At 41.4% G+C, this 22,399-nt stretch overlaps 1 protein-coding gene across 1 annotated transcript in view; it reads left to right on the forward strand.

Moving 5' to 3' along the window:
* Positions 1-22,399, forward strand: part of NUBPL (NUBP iron-sulfur cluster assembly factor, mitochondrial) — a 329,067-nt gene that overhangs the window by 277,131 nt on the left and 29,537 nt on the right. Inside the window, exons 11-12 of the mRNA XM_089907582.1 lie at positions 14,452-14,460; positions 22,324-22,332. Coding sequence (XP_089763708.1) covers positions 14,452-14,460; positions 22,324-22,332 — 18 coding nt within the window. The remainder of the gene's footprint in view (positions 1-14,451; positions 14,461-22,323; positions 22,333-22,399) is intronic.

A 22,399-nucleotide genomic window follows, 5' to 3' on the forward strand; every position in this document is an offset into this window, starting at 1 on the left:
CCATTTTAACCTCCTTGGTGAAGATATTTGAAAGTGCTTTTGATGGAGGACTCTCTCTTCTCCTCAGCCTGCTCAAGCCCTCTTTATTCTCCCTGGGCAGGTTTTAGCAGGATGGAGGGGAAAACAGGTATGCTTTATAGCTTCACAGTGTGACAGGATACTTGGAACATTTTTCCTGTCTTGCTCTCCATAGGACTGAACCAAAAGGTGACTGAGAGCAGAATGTTTCAGAGATGAAAGCTGTTTCTGTTCCAATTGAAGCTTTAGTGACTCATTCTTAAATAGGAGGAACTCATTTAAAATACAGCTTTTCGGGGGCCGATATTATGCTTCCAGGCAGAGCCAGGCACCACTAGGGGAAACCAGCACTGTGGCCAGAGAAGCATTTTTAATGCTTCTATTCACATGGTGAAAATTGGAGAGGTCTACGATTTTAACCCTATTCTGAAGACCAGTTTTGTGAGTATAAAATCGTAGCCGCCCACCCAAGGTGGCTTTCCTCACTCTTGCTTCTGGAAGAAGGCAGGTTGTATGACTATGTCAGCTCTCCTTCTTCCCTGCCTGGCAGGCCCCGTGCCCTCCTTGGGTCAGTGAAGGACCGTCAACTCTCCAGGCTCTGCAGTTTTTCTGTGCAGGTGCTGGGCATCCTTGGAAGTCCAAGCGCTGTCCTGCTTGGGGCCATCGCTCACAGCTAGGGCTCCTTGCAAGTTTCAGACCAGGCAGAGGCCCCCTTTGATTGGCATTTCTTTTATTAGCTGGGAACCTGCAAACAATCAGCCCTTCTACCGCATGCCAGCATTCGGTGTTTGGCTGGAAAGTGTCTCTTGGTGACCTTTATTTGCATTGGCCTGCAGATAATAGTAAGTTTCCTTAGTGAGCAGGAGGTGGGAGGAGGTAAAGGGCATATGTGAAGCCTAAGTATTAACTATGAGGACTTAAGTATAGGATGTGCAGTCCGCACTGGCAACCTCAGTTCCGCTGCCCTTTACGAAGGGGACAGTGACTGTATCATTAACCTCACCCTGGCCAAGCACCACCACAGGGGTCCTTACAAGTTGAAAGAATTTAGAGATCATACAGCAAGTGTCCTTCAAAGGTCCCTAAATCAGGAGGCCACACCTGGTAACTGTGGAAGAGATAAAGCTTTGCCGTATAGGAGAGGCTGCCAACTGGCAGCCTGCAGATGAGTTTTGTTTGGGCTTCAGAGAATTAAAAAAATTTTTTTTAATTAGTTGTCATCATTTAGATATCAGGAGACTTCATGTTTGTTTGTTTGATTTTTTAAGTCAATTGCTGACTTCTCTTAGAGAAACCAGAGATCTGGCCGCAATTGGCTGGAACTGAGTGACAGCTGCCCTAACACGGGCCTGGGAGCATCTTGTTGCCATAGTCCCCTCTCTCTCCTCCACCATCGTTTTTGCTCTTTCTTCTGGGTTATTCTCATCAGAATACAAACCTAATGTTATCTCTCTGTTTAAAAAGCCTGTTCTTGACTCCGCTTCTCCTGCTGCTGCTCCCTCCCGTTTCTTTCCCCCTCTTTGCAGCACAGACTCCTCAAAAAAGTTGTTCACATTCATACTTTCCATCCCCCGCTCCCATTCCCTCTGCCAAGCTCTGCAGTCAAGCCCTGGGCCCTCAGTCTCCACCACAACGCAGCAAGGTCACCAATGACACCATGTCTCATGTTTCCTCCAAGTCAACCCATGAGCCTCCTGTGATGCTGGCCCTCGGGTCCTCTCTCCCTCCGGTGCTCACTCTGCTCACCTGCCCTCCAGGTTCTACACCCCTTGAACTTTCCTCTCCCTACAGCCTCTTTTCTAGGACAGACTTAGGTCTCTGCCCACGGATCTCACCTGCCTCCACAACCCCCTCATGATTGCCTTCAGCGCCGTAGCTTTAAAAAGCATCTATGTGGTGAGTCCTAAGTGTGTGTCTCCACCTCAGGCCTTGGCCTGAACTGCAGTCGTAGATGCCCTGCCTCCCTGACCCCTTGTCTTGATGTCTCATAGATGTCTCTTACTGGCACATCCACACTGAGTTCTGGTCTTTCTTCTTTGCCAGCTATCTTCCATGCATCTCTCCATGTTCACTCTTCACCTTCCCCCACTCTCTCCTGCTCTCTGCCCTGTGAGAGTGACTTGTATGGCTATTCCATTCTCTGGCTTCAAGTTGGGTTCTGTCAAGGCAATCACAGCAGGAGATCAGGGCAGAGAGTTGAGTGACATCAGGGTGTTTATTCCTCAGGGTCACACAGGGCTGGGTACATCCCTCTATCAAAAGCAAGTGAACACACTAATTCAAAAAGATATAGGCACCCCGGTGTTCACATCATTATTTACAATAGCCAAGATATGGAAGCAGCCTAAATGCCCATAGACAGATGAATGGATAAAGAAGATGTGGTATATATACATATACACATACACACACAATGGAATATTACTCAGCAATAAAAAAGAATGAAATCTCGCCATTGTGACAACATGAGTGGACCTGGAGAGTATTATGCTTAGTGAAGTAAGTCAGACAAAGACAAGTACTATAAGTGTTCACTGTATGTGGCATCTAAAAAACAAAACAAATGAAAAACTATAACAAAACACAAACAGACTCACAGATAACTAGTGGTTACCAGAGGAGAAAGGGGTAGGGGTGGGAAAAACAGGTGAATGGCCTTAAGAGGTGCAGACTACCCATTATAAAATAAGTATATCACAGGGATGTAATGTACAGCATGGGGAATATAGTTAACATTTTATAATAACTTGGTATGGTATGTAATCTATAAAAATATCAAATCACTCTTTATATACCTGAACCTAATACAATATTCTAAGACAATATTGTAAGCTAACATTACTTCAGTTTTTAAACTAAGTAATTCAATACAGACATTTCCACATGATTCTGTCCTTTCTGGCTCTGGTAACTGACCCCTTCAGGCCTAGGGCCAGTCACCGCCCCACTGTTTACTAGGCATAGAGCATCATATTCTCATTGTGTTTTCCCTATACCCTGCCCACACCTTTGTAAACAGTCCCTCCATTAAGCCCTCCGTGAATTACTCTAATTTGAGTATGCCATCTGTTTCCTGCTGGGACCTTGATTGTACCTCCTATTGTTGCCCTTTTTATTTGAAGACGATGTTATTGAGAGTGACCATCCTTTGTGTGAAGACAGAAAGGCAGACGTGTGTCCGTTATTGTACTTTATTATTTTTTTAACATCTTTATTGGAGTATAATTATTTTACAATGGTGCACTACTTTCTGCTTTATAACAAAGTGAATCAGCTATACATATACATATATCCCCATATCCCCTCCCTCTTGCGTCTCCCACCCACCCTCACTATCCCACCCCTCTAGGTCATCACAAAGCATTGAACTGATCTCCCTGTGCTATGCAGCTCCTTCCCACTAGCTATCTGTTTTACATTTGGTAGTATATATATGTCCAAGCCACTCTCTCACTTCGTCCCAGCTTACCCTTCCCCCTCCCCGTGTCCTCAAGTCCATTCTCTACATCTGCGTCTTTATTCCTGTCCTGCCCCTAGGTTCTTCAGAACCTTTTTTGTTTTGTTTTGTTTAGATTCCACATATATGTGTTAGCATATGGTATTTGTTTATCTATTTCTGACTTCCTTCACCCTGTATGACAGACTTTAGGTCCATCCACCTCTCTACAAATAACTCAATTTCGTTTCTTTTTATGGCTGAGTAATATTCCATTATATATATGTGCCACATCTTCTTTATCCATTCATCTGTCAATGGACACTTAGGTTGCTTCCATATCCTGGCTATTGTAAATAGAGCTGCAATGAACATTGTGGTACATGACTCTCTTTGAATTATGGTTTTCTCAGGTACATGCCCAGTAGTGGGATTGCTGGGTCATATGGTAGTTCTATTATTAGTTTTTTAAGGAACATCCATACTGTTCTCCATAGTGGTTGTATCAATTTACATTCCCACCAACAGTGCAAGAGGGTTCCCTTTTCTCCACACCCTCTCCAGCATTTACTGTTTGTAGATTTTTTCATGATGGCCATTCTGACTGGTGTGAGGTGATATCTCATTGTAGTTTTGATTTGCATTTCTCGAATGATTAGTGATGTTGAGCATCTTTTCATGTGTTTGTTGGCAATCTGTATATCTTCTTTGGAGAAATGTCTATTTAGGTCTTCTGCCCATTTTTGAATTGGGTTGTTTGTTTTTCTGATATTGATTGGTGTTTTTTGATATTGAGTTGCATGAGCTGCTTGTAAATTTTGGAGATTAATCCTTTGTCAGTTGCTTCATTTACAAATATTTTCTCCCATTCTGAGGGTTGTCTTTTGGTCTTGTTTACGGTTTCCTCTGCTGTACAAAAGCTTTTAAGTTTCATTAGGTCCCGTTTATTTATTTATTTTTTTATTTCCATTTCTCTAGGAGGTGGGTCATAAAGGATCTTGCTGTGATTTATGTCATAGAGTGTTCTGCCTATGTTCTCCTCTAAGAGTTTTATACTGTCTGACCTTACATTTAGGTCTGTACTCCATTTTGAATTTATTTTTGTGTATGGTGTTAGGGAGTGTTGTAATTTCATTCTTTTACATGTAGCTGTCCAGTTTTCCCAGCACCACTTATTGAAAAGGCTCTCTTTTCTCCATTGTATATTCTTGCCTCCTTTATCAAAGATAAGGTGACCATATATGCATGCGTTTATCTCTGGGCTTTCTATCCTGTTCCATTGATCTACATTTCTGTTTTTGTGCCAGTACCATACTGTCTTGATTACTGTAGCTTTGTAGTATAATCTGAAGTCCAGGAGCCTGATTGCTCCAGCTCCATTTTTCCTTCTCAAGATTGCTTTGGCTATTCGGGGTCTTTTGTGTTTCCATTCAAATTCTGAAATTTTTTGTTCTAGTTCTGTGAAAAATGCCAGTGGTAGTTTGATAGGGATTGCACTGAATCTGTTGATTGCTTTGGGTAGTAGAGTCATTTTCACAATGTTGAATCTTCCAGTCCAATGGTATATCTCTCCATCTGTTTGTACCATCTTTAATTTCTTTCATCAGTGTTACAGTTTTCTGCATACAGGTCTTTTGTCTCCTTAGGTAGGTTTATTCCTAGGTATTTTATTCTTTTTGTTATGGTAAATGGGAGTGTTTCCTTAATTTCTGTTTCACATTTTTCATCATTAGTGTATAGGAATGCAAGAGATCTCTGTGCATTAATTTTGTATCCTGCTACTTTACCACATTCATTGATTAGCTCTCCTAGTTTTCTGGTAGCATCTTTAGGATTCTCTATGTGTAGTATGTCATCTGCAAACAGTGACCGTTTTACTTCTTCTTTTCTGATTTGGATTCCTCTTACTTCTTTTTCTTCTCTGATTGCTGTAGCTAAAACTTTCAAAACTATATTGATTAACAGTGGTGAGAGTGGACAACCTTGTCTTGTTCCTGATCTTAGTGGAAATGGTTTCAGTTTTTCACCACTGAGAAAGATGTTGGCTGTGGGTTTGTCATTTTTGGCCTTTATTATGTGGAGGTTAAGTTCCCTCTATACCTACTTTCTGGAGAGTTTTTATCATAAATGGGTGTTGAATTTTGTCGAAAGCTTTCTCTGCATCTCTTGAGATGATCGTATGGTTTTTCTCCTCCAGTTTGTTAATATGGTGTATCACATTGATTAATTTGCCTATATTGAAGAATCCTTGCATTCCTGGGATAACCCCAACATGATCATGGTGTATGATCCTTTTAATGTGCTGCTGGATTCTGTTTGCTAGTATTTTGTTGAGGATTTTTGCATCTATGTTCATCAGTGATATTGGCCTGTAGTTTTCTTTCTTTGTGACATCGTTGTCTGGCTTTGGTATCAGGGTGATGGTGGCCTCGTAGAATGAGTTTGGGAGTGTTCTTGCCTCTGCTGTATTTTGGAGGAGTTTGAGAATGATGGATGTTAGCTCTTCTCTAAATGTTTCATAGAAATTCGCCTGTGAAGCCATCTGGTCCTGGACTTTTGTATGTTAGAAGATTTTTAATCACCATTTCTATTTCAGTGCTTGTGATTCGTCTGCTTATATTTTCTGTTTCTTCCTGGTTCAGTCTCGGAAGGTTTTGCTTTTCTAAGAATTTGTCCATTTCTAACAGGTTGTCCATTTTATTGGCATACAGTTGCTTGTAGTAATCTCTCATGATCCTTTGTATTGCTGCAGTGTCAGTTGTTACATCTCCTTTTTCATTTCTAATTCTATTGAGTTGAGACTTCTCCCTTTTTTTCTTGATGAGTCTGGCTAATGGTTTATCAACTTTGTTTATCTTCTCAAAGAACCAGCTTTTAGTTTTATTGATCTTTGCTTTTTTATTCTTTGTTTCTTTTTCATTTATTTCTGATCTGATCTTTATGATTTCTTTCCGTCTGCTAACTTTGGGGGTTTTTTTGTTCTTCTTTCTCTAATTGCTTTAGGTGTAAGGTTAGTTTGTTTATTTGAGATTTTTCTTGTTTCTTGAGGTAGGATTGTATTGCCATAAAGTTCCCTCTTAGAACTGCTTTTGCTGCATCCCATAGATTTTGGGTCGTCATGTTTTCATTGTCATTTGTTTCTAGGTGTTTTTTGATTTCCTCTTTGATTTCTTCAGAGATCTCTTGGTTATTAAGTAGTGTATTGTTTAGCCTCCATGTGTTTGTATTTTTTCCTGTAAATGATATCTAGTCTCATAGCGTTGTGGTCAGAAAAGATGCTTGATATGATTTCAATTTTCTTAAATTTACCAAGGCTTGATTTGTGACCCAAGATATGATCTATCCTGGAGAGTGTTCCATGAGCACTTGAGAAGAAAGTATATTCTGTTGTTTTTGGATGGAAAGTCCTATAGATATCAATTAAGTCCACCTTGTTTAATGTATCGTTTAAACCTTGTGTTTCCTTATTTATTTTCATTTTGGATGATGTGTCCATTGGTGAAAGTGGGTGTTAAAATCCCCTACTATGGGGCTTCCCTGGTGGCGCAGTGGTTGACAGTCCACCTGCCGATTCAGGGGACGTGGGTTCATGCCCCGGTCCAGGAAGATCCCACGTGCCGCAGAGTGGCTGGGCCCGTGCGCCATGGCCGCTGAGCCTGCGCATCCAGAGCCTGTGCTCTGCAATGGGAGAGGCCCATGTACCACACACACACAAAAAAAAATCCCCTACTATGATTGTGTTACTGTCGATTTCCCCTTTTAAGGCTGTTAGCATTTTCCTTATGTATTGAGGTGCTCCTATGTTGGGTGCATAAATATTTACAATTGTTATATCTTCTTCTTGGATTGATCCCTTGATCATTATGTAGTGTCCTTCTTTGTCTCTTGTAATAGTGTTTGTTTTGAAGTCTGTTTTGTCTGATATGAGAATTGCTCCTCCAGCTTTCTTTTGATTTCCATTTACATGGAATATCTTTTTCCATCCCCTTGCTTTCAGTCTGTATGTGTCCCTACGTCTGAAGTGGGTCTCTTGTATATAGCATATATACAGGTATTGTATTTGTATCCATTCAGCCAGTGTATGTCTTTTGGTTGGAGCATTTAATCCATTTACATTTAAGGTAATTATCGATATGTATGTTCCTATTACCATTTTCTTAATTGTTTTGGGTTTGTTATTGTAGGTCTTTTCCTTCTCTTTTGTTTCCTGCCTAGAGAAGTTCCTTTAGCATTTGTTGTAAAGGTGGTTTGGTGGTGCTGAATTCTCTTAACTTTTACTTGTCTGTAAAGGTTTTAATTTCTACGTCGAATCTGAATGAGATCCTGGCTGGGTAGAGTAACCTTAGTTGGAGTTTTTTCCCTTTCATCACTTTAAATATGTCCTGCCACTCCCTTCTGACTTGCAGAGTTTCTGCTGAAAGATCAGCTGTTAACCTTGTGGCGATTCCCTTGTATGTGATTTGTTGTTTTTCCCTTGCCTCTTTTAATATTTTTTCTTTTTGTTTAATTTTTGATAGTTTGATTAATACGTGTGCCTCGGCATGTTTCTCCTTGGATTTATCCTGTATGGGACTCTCTTTGCCTCCTGGACTTGATTGACTATTTCCTTTCCCATATTAGGGAAGTTTTCAACTATAATCTATTCAAATATTTTCTCAGTCCCTTTCGTTTTCTCTTCTTCTTCTCAGACCTCTATAATTCGAATGTTGGTGCATTTAATGTTGTCCCAGAGGTCTCTGAGCCTGTCCTCAATTCTTTTCATTCTTTTTTCTTTATTCTGCTCTGTGGTAGTTATTTCCCCTATTTTATCTTCCGGGTCACTTATCCGTTCCTCTCCCTCAGTTATTCTGCTATTGATTCCTTCTAGAGAATTTTTAATTTCTTTTATTCTGTTGTTCATAATTGTTTGTTTGCTCTTTAGTTCTTTTAGGTACTTGTTAAACATTTCCTGTATTTATTCTATTTCCAAGATTTTGGATCATCTTTACTATCATTATTCTGAATTCTTTTTCAGGTAGACTGCTTATTTCCTCCTCATTTGTTTGGTGTGGTGAGTCTTTACCTTGCTCCTTCATCTGCTGTGTGTTTCTCTGTCTTCTCATTTTGCTTAACTTACTGTGTTTGGGGTCTCCTTTCTCAGGCTGCAGATTCGTAGTTCCCTTTGTTTTTGGTGTCTGCCCCCAGTGGCTAAGGTTTGTTCAATGGGTTTTGTAGGATTCCTAGTGGAGGATCTTGTGCCTGTGTTCTGGTGGATGAGGCTGGATCTTATTTTTCTGGTGGGCAGAACCATGTCCGGTTGTGTGTCTTGGGGTGTCTGTGACTTTATCATGATTTTAGGCAGCCTCTGCTGATGGGTGCGGTTGTGGTCCTGACTTGCTAGTTTTTTGGCATAGGGTGTCCAGCACTGTAGCTTGCTGGTAGTTGAGTGGAGCTGGATCTTAGCGTTGAAATGGAGATCTCTGGGAGAGCTTTCACTGTTTGATATTATGTGGAGCCGGGAGGTCTCTGGTGGATCAGTGTCCTGAACTTGGCTCTCCTGCCTCAGAGGCACAGGCCTGACACCGGCCAGAGCAGGAAGACCCTGTCAGCCACATGGCTCAGAAGAAAAGGGAGAAAAAAAGAAAGAAAGAAAGAAAATAGAATAAAGTTATTAAAATAAAAACATTATTAAAAATTAAAAAGTAATTTTAAAAAAAGAAAGAAAGAGAGAAGAGAGGGATTTCCCTTGTGGCACAGTGGTTAAGAATCCACCTGCCAATGCAGGGGACATGGGTTCAAGCCCTGGGCTGGGAAGACCCCACTTGACGCAGAGCAACTAAGCCCGTGTGCCACAACTACTGAAGCCCACGCGCCTAGAGCCCGTGCTCCACTACAAGAGAAGTCACTGCAATGAGAAGCCCACGCACCGCAACGAAGAGTAGCCCCTGCTTGCTGCAACTAGAGAAAGCCCACCTGCAGCAGCAAAGACCCAACACAACCAAAAATTAAATTAATTTTAAAAAAAAAGAAAGAAGAGAGCAACCAAACCAAAAAAACAAATCCACCAATGATAACAAGCACTAAAAACTATACTAAAAATCTAACAAATAAACAAAAAACGAAATGGACAGACAAGAACCCTAGGACAAATGGTAAAAGCAAAGCTATACAGACTAAATCACACAAAGAAGCATACACATACACACTCACAAAAAGAGAAAAAGGAAAAAAAAATATATATATATATCTTTTGGGAAATCTGAGGTCTTCTGCCAGCGTTCAGAAGGTGTTCTGTAGGAGTTGTTCCACATGTAGACGTATTTCTGATGTATTTGTGGGGAGGAAGGTGATCTCCACATCTTACTTCTCCATCTTGAAGGTTGAGTTCATGTCCATTATTTTAATGTTACACTTTGATGGAAGCTTGAGGGGGAAGCAGAGCGACACAGTCATTCCAATAAATATCTATGACTTGTCCTTCACCCAAGAGGATAGATAACAATTCAGAAGTAAATGCAAATGAGATAAAAGAGCATTTATCTTAGAAAATGACTCTGCTGCACACTCCATGCCAGTTGCAGACTTATATGGTCCATACCGTCTGTGAGAATATAAAATTATGATTCATGGAAACCTTCCAGGAAGTCTGAAACCTACATTCCTACACATATCCAAACATTTTGCCAAGATACCATGTAGTGTAGAAATATTGCATCTTCTTGACCTGAAGAGTGGGCATTGATTTAGCTGCTAGAGACAGAGGAAGCTAGAATCATTATTAATTTATCTATAGACACTGACCAAAGCCATTCAATAAACAAGAGTCCAATGCAAGGATTATGTTTTATTGGTGCCATTGTTTACTCTTGGTGTTAATGCTATCTATATGCTCAGCAAAAACTCAATTAAGCAGGCTCCTAGCTTGTTAATGTTTCATGTTCTTTTTGCATCTGATTGAGTATAAAAGGAAGGACTACAGTAGCTCATCTACTGGTGACGGTTGGAACAACAGGAGAAGAGGAGACTTCCCTTGCTGTGAAATTCTGAGATAGGCAGAGATCTTATTTCTAATCTCACATCCAGTTCCTGTCCCTTTCCCCTCTCTCAGAACTCCTTTTGCCTCTAACTCTCACAGTTTAAATATAGCCCTGTGTTTTCTTTCTGCAAATAAAACAATTTGATAAATATATTAACATGAAGCATTCAGAGAAAAGACGTATGAACTTTTCCGAGTGCATTTTTGTTTTAAAACCACAAGAAAAACAAAAGAAATAGCAAAGGTAAAACATAGATCAAGATGAAATAAGTATCAGTTATTATATCATTTGTGGGATCAAAAGCTATTTTTATGGGCCCAGGTAAAGGAAAATGAAAGCAGAAAGGGAAAATAATCAAAGAGGCAAAGATTTCCATACAAGAGGTTGATTCTACAATTATTTATTCTGGTAGAAATGACAAAAATGTGTTACAGTAAAGAATGGTTAAAGTGTGATATATCCAGGTAATAGTTAAATAAATTGTTGTATGCCCATAAGCACCCATCAAATATCATCTTTTCAAAGTATATTTGAATACTGGCAAACAAAAGATGAAATGTAAGGTGAAAAAAGCAACTATATGTTTAGTATTGTTCCTAATTTGATTATATATGTGTGTGTATTATATATATGTACTCCTATAATAATAGATAAAGAACTAGGAGGGAGTATGCCAAAATACTAGCAGTGATTATCTCTGAATGACAGGATTTATAGATGATCAATATTTAGTTCTTTATAAGTTCTGTATTTTATAGATTTTTTTTGCAGTAAACATATAAATATGTTAATCATATAATTAAAACTGGGAAAGTTACTCTTTAAAGGAGAGGACATTGATTTATAGAAAGGAATGGTGGAATTTCAGGCAGCAAGGAATGGGCATCTTACTGTGTGTGAGAGCCTTCTATTATATCATACATAACAGACAACAATAATTAACAACAGGTTTCATAGAATAATAATGATGAACCTTTATTGTGTACTTACCATTTGCCAGGCACTATGCATTAGCATACCTTATATTCATTGCTTGTCTTTTAAACCTCTTAACAGCACTATGACGGTAGGTACTAGAATTATCCTGAAGAGACAAGTGAGGTTTAGAGGAGTTAAGTATATTGGTTAGAGTATAACAAACAGCTGTAACATAAACCTGAAGCCTCATTGGATTAGCAAAAAGGAAGTTGATCCCTTAATCAAGGAAAGGTTATTTCTGAATCATGTAAAATCTCACTGGCAGCCTCAGTTGAGGGTGGGGTGGAGTTCCCACTCCATCCTTGGCTTCCAAGGTTGCCCTGGATATTCATATCAGGCCAGCAGCCAGGGTGATTGAGGCAATGGAGGACTCTGCAGTTTTTGTGGGCTAGAATTTCCACCTACATTTCAGTGGCCAGAACTCAATCACGTGGTCACCTGTAACTGCAAGGAAGGCTAGGAAATTGAGTCTACCTGCATCCCCAGGAGGAAAGGGAAAGGAGTATGGAGAATGGCCCACTAAGTTCTGCCATGTGATATATCTTCCTGGGGGTCACATACCAAGTAAGTGGCACAGCAGAGTTTGAATACAGTTGATCCCATTCCAAAGCTGACATCTTAACCACAGAGCCATACATTCATACTACAGAGGACTTGAAGTTTAAATGCAGCCTCCCGTAGGCATAGGCTTTATAGAGCAGTGGAATCACACTGTCTCTGGAAATGAGGTATTCAACTTTATATTTTTTACTTACTTTAGGAGATTTTATTTTGCTTTTTAAAAGTTAGACTCAAAATGAAAAGAGAGGTTGAGGTATGGCCAATGTGAAATACCCAAGAGTGTGACAAATATCCAAGAATTATAGATAGGATGAGCTATGTGCAGTACTTTCAATGGCAATAAGGTAGATTTTAAAAGAGTGTAAAGCAAGGAGAACAGATTGTTATAAACTTATGACAAAAAATTGCCTAATGCATATTCTATCAAGAACAGTCTTTAAATAAAAAAGAGCAGGACAAACATAATTAAGAGGGCATTGGAACTGAGGTGCAAAACAACAATGACCAGCAGTTCGTTGTTCTATAAAATGAGTTCCAGGACATCTGTTTCATGGAGATGAACAAGGTGCACACATTTGCCTTCCATTACTCCCAAGAACCAACCAAAATGAAAGTACAGACATACCAAAAAGAATGAACCCATGACAGGGAAGAGAATGGAACCGGGGAAGAGTTGACAGATGAGAGGCAGGGAAAGGTGATGGCCTAGCACCAGTCGCAGGGATGAGGGAGCCATCTGCCCAGTAGAGAAGGCACTAGGTTGAGAGTCAGCAGGTCCTATGGAAGCAGGTGTAAGCAGTTGGGGGTTGGGGGCAGGAGGTGGTATATCTATTGAAGGTCTATCTATTGCAGAATCTATTAATGTAAAATTCAAAATGTACCTGACACAAGGTAGAATGTGGAAGGGACTAGGAAAGATGGGAAGTCAAGACAGGATGTAAATTTTTATGTAAAAAGAAATAGAGGTTTGAGTATTATTTAATGTTACAGTGGTTACTGTTAGAAAAAGTAAAAAAATATAAAGCATTAGAAAGAGAGGAGAGAAATGGGATAGTATAAGCGAAATCCTTATCTTTCATATCAGAGTCAATAAAATTGCTTTAGTTGAGAAATTAAGAAATAGAAATAATTCTTAATTTTATCCAACAAATTATCCAAAAGAGGTAAAATAACTTCCAAAAGAAAAATATTAAGAAAGTTTGCCCTTTGGGTAGTGCCACTGGGAGGTGGAAAAGGGAACAGTAGGTTTTAAGGTCTTCTGCACTATTTGACTTATTCATCTACATGGAAAGTAAAAATCTGTTCAACTCTCTAAATTCCCTTGCTTACTCATACGTAATATTTTCCCACAGAGCCTATTAGAATGTAGATTTCTGCTCTGTTTCCAGATATTATAATTTAGCAGGAGGTTCTGATACAGGAGGTCCATGGGTCATACGTTAGCAACCATGGCTCTAGGCTGTGAGAAATTATGTTCAGTGTCCATGCCAATATCACAGGTATGAGAGCTGAACCAGTATTCTCTGCTCTCCCTTTCACCACACTTCTTGTGAAATGTGGTGTTCACGTCTAGTCACTTACTTCCTGGAGATGAAAGTGTCTTCAGGGAGGGGTTTGCTAATCTGCGCCCACAGATGAGGCTGAGAAGATGGTGACACCTCGGTGACTTCCCACTTGTCTGTGCCCCCCAGAGAGTCATGCCACTGCACATGACCACAGAGACACTTTAGTCATTTACAATGAGAAGGTGACTACCACTCAGGCTAGATACTCTGGCCTGACCAGCACACTTTCCTCTTATGGAGAAACCATTTACAGAACCAAAATAAATCTAGAAAGTTGCTTGGTAGATGTGGAATCAGAGTGTGTTGGATGAGTAGAATGTTTAATAGAATACAACTCTCATGGCCCACCTAGTAGACCAGCACTTCCCAACCCTAGCTGCACATTACATTCACGAAAGGAGCTTTTCAAAGTACCAACACAGACTCCACCCTAGACCAATGAGTCAGAATCCAAGGTGGGGTCCAGGCATTGATGTTTATGTTAAGCTCCCCAGGAGACTGTAACTACTGCCAGAGTTGAGAATCACGATGCACAAGAGTCACAGAGCATTGCTGCCAAGTTGCCTTAGAGCTCCCTTCCCCCTGATCCACATGAGAGACAAACTAACATGTGTTCCAGGGAAAGACCTAAACGCCTGTAGCTCCACTTTGGTGATTTCCCTTTGGTCCATGACTAGTCCCTTAGCATAACAGGTCCAGAAACTCAATATTGTCTGTAATGCAAGTAAAACCTTGCTTTATGTGTGTTAATTCATTTAATCATCATAGCAACCCTCTGAGGTAGGTACTATAATTATCCACATTTCATAGATGTGGAAACTGAGGAAACAGAGAGGTTAAATAACTTGCCTAAGGTCACAATGTTGTTAGATGGCAGAGCTGGGATGTGAACCCTGGCGGCCTGGCCCACAGTCTGGACTCTTAATCTTTCTGTTATATTTCTTTAAAACCCCCAACTTCTACGTGCTTCCCGTTTTGGCTGATGGCCTTGATTATCACTTCACTGGGAAAACCAAAGCAATCAGAAGAGGCCTTCCTCCACTTGCTTCTGCAGCCACGCCTGCCAGCCTACTGCATACATGACTAGCCTCTCCATTTGTGCAGTAGATCCCATCTCCTCTTGCCAACTCAAGGACATGGTTCCAGCGCTTAAACCACTCTCTACTTATCATCAATTATTTTTTCAGTTGGATCTTTCTCACTAGCTGTACACATGTTAGCTGTCATACATATGCTGTTACATCTTTCATGGAAAAAAGAAAATCCCTTCCTTGGTCACATAGTTCCCTCCAGCTGCCACCCAATTTTTCTCCTCTCATTTACAGCAGAGCTCCTCAGAAGAGTCTGTATTTGTCTTCACTTCTTCTCCTGTTCTGTTCCAGTCAGACTTTAGAGCCCTCCCCACCCCCAGCATACACACGTACTCATGAGAGTAGTGCTTATCTGGTGGTTTCTACACTGCCATCTCCAGTGGTCCACTCTGAGTCTGATCCTTCCCCACTTATCAGCAGGGTATGTCAGCATTAGTAACCTCACCTGGAAACTTCTAGGCTCCCACTCTGTCTCAGGTCTGCTCCACGTTATTGACCATCTACTCCTTTTCAGTCTCATTTGCCGATTCCCCTCACCCCTCTGTTTTCTAAAGCACTGGCATGCCCTTGGCCTGTGTCACTCCATAGGTGACCTTATTCAGCACATTGATGATCCTCAGATTTATATTTCTAAACATCTTCATGACCATGGGGTAGGGAAACATTCTTAAACAGAACATAAAATGTGCTAGTCAAAATGGGAAAGTGGATTAAGTCAAACTGTATTAAAATATAGACTGTAAATTAAAAGACACTATTCAGAGAATGAAAAGGAAAGCCACAGAGAGAAAGGTATTTATAATGGATATTATCTGACAAAGGACCTGTATCTATAGTATATGAATAACTATTACAAACAATAAGAAAAGGATAAATAAAGCAGTAGAAAAATGGGCAAAGGCTTGAACAGCCCAGATATCTCCCCTAAATTCCAAACTTGAGTATACAACTGCATATTCATGATCTCCATTGACCAGGCATCTTAAATTTAACCCATCCAAAACACTTCCTGCTTCCTCCCCTCCCTCTCAACCTGCTCCTCCATCAATAAATGGCAACTCCAGGAGCCAGTTGTACAGGGAAAACCTTTGGAGTCACCCTCTATCATTCTCTTTCTCTTCTATCCCATCTCCAATCTGTATTAGTTCTCTATTGCTGTGCAACGTCATACCTTAATTTTTGAAGGCTGGGAATCTGGGCACAGGTTAGCTAGGTCTCCAGGATCAGAGTCTATAACGAGGCTATAGTCAAGGTGCTGCCAGGGCTGCAGTCATCTCAAGGCTTGACTGCGGAGGCCCGCTTCCAAGCTCACTCCCGTGGCTGTTGGCAGGCCTCCGGTCCTCGCTGGCTGTTAGCTGGAGATGACAGTTTCTTGCCACATGGGCCTCTCCAAGGGAAAATCGCAATATGCATCTGGATTTCCCCAGAGTTAGCCAGAGAGAGAGAGAGAGTGAGAGAGGGCAGCTGGACAGAAGTCACATTTTGTAACCTAGTCTTGAAACTGACATACCGTCACTTTTGCCATATTCTTTTCATTAGAAGTGAGTCACTAGGTCCAGCCCACACTCAAGGGGAAGTGAGGATCATTGGGGGCTATCATAGAGGCTGCCAACCACACAATCCAACAGCAAGCTCTGCTCTTTCTAATTCCAAATATGTGCAGAATCCAAGTACTTCTCACCACCTCCGTTGGCTGGCACCCTGGTCCACCTGGCTTGTTGCAATAGCCTCTTAAATGGTATCTTTCCACCCTAACGCCTGCTACACAGAGACTGTCTGACACACAGTAGTGAGAGTGAGCCTTTGAAAAGATAGTGAGATCATGTTAATCCTCTGCTAAAAAAACATCTCTGATGTTCCATAAGGACCTACATGCTCTGCTCCTGCCCCAACCTTTTCCCCTACTGCTCCCTGCTTCGCTCATTCTGCTCCAGACACACTGGCCTTTTTGATGTTCCTTGAACACACTAAGCGTGTACCACCTTAGACCCTTTGCATGGGTGTGTTTCCTCTTAGATATCTGCAAGGCTGCGTAAATGTCACCTTTCATTTGAGGCCTTCCCCAGACTCCCTGTTTAAAATAGCAACACGCATACCTCCCCACTCCTTTACTCCCTATACCCCTTATCCAGCTTTTATTCTATTCCATAGCACTTACCATCAGTCTTGTTTTATTTGTTTGTTTATTTTCTGTCTCCAGTAGAATTTATTGGCATGTAATAGGAACTCAATAAATATTTATTAAATACGTATGTACATACATGCATGCCCTCGATCAGGTTATACCAAATTCTTGCTCTTCCTATAGCTGGTACTGAACACTTCTGTGTATGTGTGGCACCTTACATACAATCTAACATTTGCATAGTTAACCTCATCCCAGTTGTGCTGAATTCATCATTTAACTCTACTACAAGTGGAAGGGGTGAGTAGGAATGTGGAAGAGGGTAGGAGGAGAGATTGGCTGCTACATCCCTAGCCCTCCACAGCCCCTTCCAACCCACTGGTTCTTCATCCTCTTGTAAAAACCCTTCCTCCCCTGAGCCTCATGGTACCTGTTCATACTTCTGCCTTCTTGCTGTCATTTCCACATTCTGTGTTCATCTAAGACCCTAGCCCAGCACCTCCATTCAGACCCAGGGCTCTTGCTCTACCTTTGAAATCCTAAACTCTGGAATATCAATGTTTGACCCCAACCTTCTACTTTTTCAGTTTATTCCCCTTCTATTTGCCCTTGAAACACACCGAGACCTCCACCCTACGCTCCTCCATTTTCAGCCAAACAGTTGTCCCCTTTTGGCTTTATGTCCTCTATCCAGCCTAAACATTTGATTCATCACCTCATTCTGTATAAAGAAGGTGGAGTGGAGTGGTGGAAAACACAGGCTCTGGAGATGCAGACATAGGCTCAAAGCCTGGTTTCACCACATGCTAAATCTTGTGATCTTGGGCAAAATTAATTAGTATGCCTGAAACTTACTTTCCTTAAATGAGAATAATAGCTTCCTTATAGGGAGGTTGTGAGGGTCGTAAGAGTTTTAAAGAAGCTCCTAGACAGAACAATAAATGGAAACAATGACTATTGATGACCATTTTTAAATAAGTTAATATTTAGAAATGTTTAGAAGAGTGCCTGGCACATAGTAATTACTATTTAGTGTTTGTTAAATAAATTAATATTTATTTCTATTTCTATCCCATATCATTCATTTTCTTACCTTTCCCTCACTCGCAGAGAACTTCCCAGTTTCTGTTGCTCTAACCTGAGTTCTGTTCAGTCATATCGCACACCTGGCAAACTGAGAGCAAAGTCCTGGGCTCCAGCCTCAGCTGTGGCCCAGGGTAGCTCCTCAGTCCCTTCACTGTCCCTCAGCAACGCCCTCTCTCCTTTGCTCAGCAGCTACCTCGGCTCTTCTTCCTCAGATCCAGGGCTCTCCCTTACCATGTCTTCTCTCACATTGAATAGATGTTCTTACCTCCTACTGGGCAGGGAAAAATAGAGGTCTGGTGCCAACAACGTCAACTGTTTGACCCCCTCAGCTATAACTTTCCTTTATTTATACTCGTCCTTACCTCTTACCTCCTACCTGAGGGCTCTGTCTTGTCTGGGCTCCTTGGGAACGCCACACACTCTGCATCTTCGACCTTTTCCTCTCCTCTGCCTGGTTGCTCATCCTGTAGGTATGGAGCCAGTAAAGCACAGTGATTATGCGTGTAACCCTGTACCCAGAACACTCAGGTATGGATCCTGGAGCTGCTGTTGTGACCCTGGACAAGTCATTTAAGCTCATCCTTGTTCAGTTTCCTCCTCTGAAAAGCACTGAGAATAATGGTACCTATCACATTAGGTAGTTGAAAGGAATTCATGCATGTGAAACACTTAGAGCAGCGCCTGGCATACAACAACTTCGCAATAATTGCATGCTATTCTAAGTCATTCCAATCTAAAAAAGCACATGAGACTTTCGTATTTATGTCTTCCCCTAGCAACTGCCTTTCCTTTCCTCCCATCACATTGAAGTCTCTTGAAAAAAAAGTAGCCTTCGATATTTTCTCCCTTATTCTATTGCTTACATTTCCCCCTCTGTTAAAATGCATTGCCCAATTCTCCCATTGAAATGCGTTTGCTTAGGCCTTGCAAAAACCAGTGTGTGTGTGTGTGTGTGTGTGTGTGTGTGTGTCTGTGTGTGTGTGCTTATATTGACTAGTATGAGACATCTGACACTAGACCATTTCTCCCTTCTTCCTATCTCTCTCTTGGCCTTCCAAGGCACCATTTTCTTTTCATTCTCTTATCTCTCTGGCCCAATCTTATCCTTTTTCCATTCTTATCTTATAAATAGTTGTTGTCCCTGGGTCTCTATCATCAGCCCTACCTCCTTTTCAGGCTGCACATTCTTCTGCAATCCTTCTACCTAAGTCTTCAGTGTTCACTTACATGGAAGGACTCTCAAACTGACTTACAAACTCATCTATCCCAAAGCCTCCTTACAATTTTACTTAGTTGTACTATGGGTACTTCTTAAATTTACCATATCCAAACTTGAACTCTTCATCTCCCCTACCAAACACACTCCCCTTTTCTTACTCCATATCTAAGTAAATGGCACCATCATCTACCTGTTGCCAAAGCCAGAAAATGGAGTATCACCCTCGACAACACCCTGATATTAGATGGCCTTATAGTCTCAGAGATTCTGCTTTCTTGTTACTTCTAAAATCTGTCCCCATCACTCCACCCCTGCTTCCTCTTAGCTAATCTCTCAATGTTCAATATTTCTTGCCAGGATTATTGCAATTCCCTCCTGTTGAAGTCTCCCCTCTTTACTCTCTAGCTGTGCCAATCTTCACTTCACAATTCTGCAGAGATGTTTTTTTAACATACAAATCTGCTTATATTATTCCTTTGCTTACAATTTCCAGTAACTCTTATGAGTAAAACTCAGATTGCTTAGCCTGACGTAAGGCTGTCATGAATGTGCCTCTGCCTGCCCTTCTATCTTTACCTCCTAAATTTCCCCTTTGTGAATCTTATGCAGTTCTCTGAACACATCATTCTCTCTCTTCCTTACCTTCCTGGCTTTGCCGAGAATGTCTTTTCCTGGTTCTCATCCTTTAAGATTCATCCAAGCTTTATCTTCTCCTGGAAGCCTTTCCTGACCAGCTCCAGCCTATGTTAAGTATCTCTTTGATTCAATTAGGAATTAATTGTAGCTAACGATCTATTCAGCTAGCTTTAAAAAAGGAAGAGGGGAGGAACAGGTGCTCATAAAATGATTGGAAGGGTTAGAGGAGCAGGCTCTAGGCTGAGTTTCCAGGGGTGACTCCAAAATTATCACTGCAGAACTGGCCCACCAAGGGATCACTGCCTCTGCGAAGATCTATGTCAGCTGGAAGCTGGTACCCAGGAAGCTGGGGACTGCCACTAAAAAATAAAAAAGCCTCCACACCCATGTTTGTTAGTATAAATGATGGCAGCAGTAACAGGTAACCTCTACATCAGGTACACCTGTGTTCCAAGTCGTTCAGTCTTTGCTTTTGTTTGGCAAAGGCTAAGTCCACATAGGGAAATAGAGCAGCAAGGAAACTGGGAGACGTAGTCCTTAGCTTTCCAGTCTCTAATGCACAGTAAGGTGTACTGGAAGGAGGGTGGAATAGAGTAGAGGGAGGCAGCTTGTATATCTGCCTCTCACTCCTTTATGCCCTCATACCATCATGTACACATTCTGTAGACATACTTACTACTCGTGTTCTACTTAACTGACTACCAGTCTGTCTCTGAACAGGCTGTCACCTTCTTGAAGGCAAAAAACTATTCTCGTTCATCTCTGAATTGTGCCCAGCACATAGGAGGTTCTCAGTAAATGTTTGGTAACTGAATGAGTGAATAAGAAGCTTTAGCTTTATCTTAGAAGTCTCCTTTAATCCACCAGCGAACAGCTCCTACTAATTTTGTCTCCAAAATGTCCTTCCAACAAGCTCTTCTCACCTCACCCAGTGCAACAACCTCAGTATTAATTTCTGTCACTTTGTTCTGTTCTGTGGTGTCAACTCCCTATCACCATTGTACTTACCTTTCTAAAATGCAGATCTTTTCATATCGCTCCCCAGTCTAAAAGCTTCCAATGGCCTTTCCTTTAGGAAAAGTACAAATTCCTTAGCATAGCATTCAAAGCCTTCCTCCCTCTGTCCGCAGTCTGTTTTCTAGCTTTGGTTCACAACACTCCCTTACACACACTCTCTGTGCTAATCACTCCCTCAGTGCAGCCAGAATGCCAAGCTTCTGTCCTTTGCTCTAGCTGCTCAATCCTGTTCACCCTTCACCATCTAGCTCAGGTGCCACTTACTTTAGGGAAGTTTTCCATTACCTGCCTTTTATACCTTCACCCTCCGGATCTGACCAGCAGATTATATTCAGATTACCTTCTCTGAAGTTCTAGAGCCGTGGTTGTTTACACTGTGTTGCATAGGGCTCTGGGGCTCCACGGGGTGGGGGTGTTTCTAGGGCCTCTGAAGGGAGCAGAAGGAGGCTGAGCCCTCATCTCACTTCACCCGCAGCAGCTCTGCTCAGTCTGACCCACGTATAGTGTTTCATATAAGACTTTGTTGAGAAAGGGTTTACATTGCTATGGGGAAAAATATCCCCCAAACTTTAAAAGGCAGTTTCTAAAGGACTTTATACTGTGGCTATGGCAGTCATCCTAATGAATTAAGTTTAATTACACGTGTGCCTGACACTGCATCATGCTCATTTTTGAATCCCCTATGTTCTTAACCTGATAGAGGCAGCCAGTAAGACTGAAGAGATAAGGCGTAGAGAAGACATTATGGTGGACGCAACTTCATGCAGAGCTGTAAGGGAGAAGAAGGTTAGACTTCTACTTCCTCAGAAAAACAAAAAGTGAAAACCGAAGGGGAATATTAGAGAGATGGAAGTTTTAGATCTGTATGAATAATTGCCAATTTGACCTAAGCAGCGATGGACTACCTTGCAAAAGCCTCTCTGCCAGGAATGGCATAGAAGTGCTCTCAGAGTGAGGATGGTCATCCCACTAGAAGACCTTGCAGGCCCCCTTGACTTCTGGGCCTCCATGATCTTCTGTTTTGTGTCCTCGCTGAGAATACAGATGGCTCGGTGTCTGCATTTTTTGAGACTGTAATATCAGCAGTATTTTTTTTTAAGTTGTAAATGAATTGGTTTGACACTTTTATATTATCAAATTGATTGCTGTCTGTTTCTGACTAAAGAAAGTCCCCTAAGGCCATTTTAGAGAGGCAGCCCCGGAACTGGTATCAGGTGGGAGAGCCAATGCTGTGGCTGAAGCAATGCTGTTGGCATCTTCTGGCCACAGATTTGCTAGGGCAGCACATTTAGAGGAAAATTTATAGCTTCTGCTCCTGAGTAGTAAATGGAAATTTACTTGACTGAGGTAATGGATTGTAGGGGTTCTGTAATTGTCTCTGTGGGTGGCCAGCAGCCGTTTGTCAGCAGCATTAGGAGTCAAGGGTTTACTTTGCTGCCTATTTTGCGTTATACTTTTATTGCAGTTTGATTGAGTTTCCCCACTTGGAGGTTGGGTAATGGTACATTTTATTCCCAGAACAACTAACTTTTTACTAGAAAACAAGAAGATTACTTATTATTTCCACGCCTTGAGATCTTTTGTGTGGTGTGTTTTGGAACATATTGGCAAGCGAGACGAACAAAGACCCTGGGACTGCCACGGTTCTTAG

Source organism: Delphinapterus leucas, chromosome 2 (assembly GCF_059928025.1).
Source record: "Delphinapterus leucas isolate spDelLeu-1000000601 "Yukka" chromosome 2, BTC_Dleu_Yukka2, whole genome shotgun sequence".
NCBI lineage: Eukaryota > Metazoa > Chordata > Mammalia > Artiodactyla > Monodontidae > Delphinapterus > Delphinapterus leucas.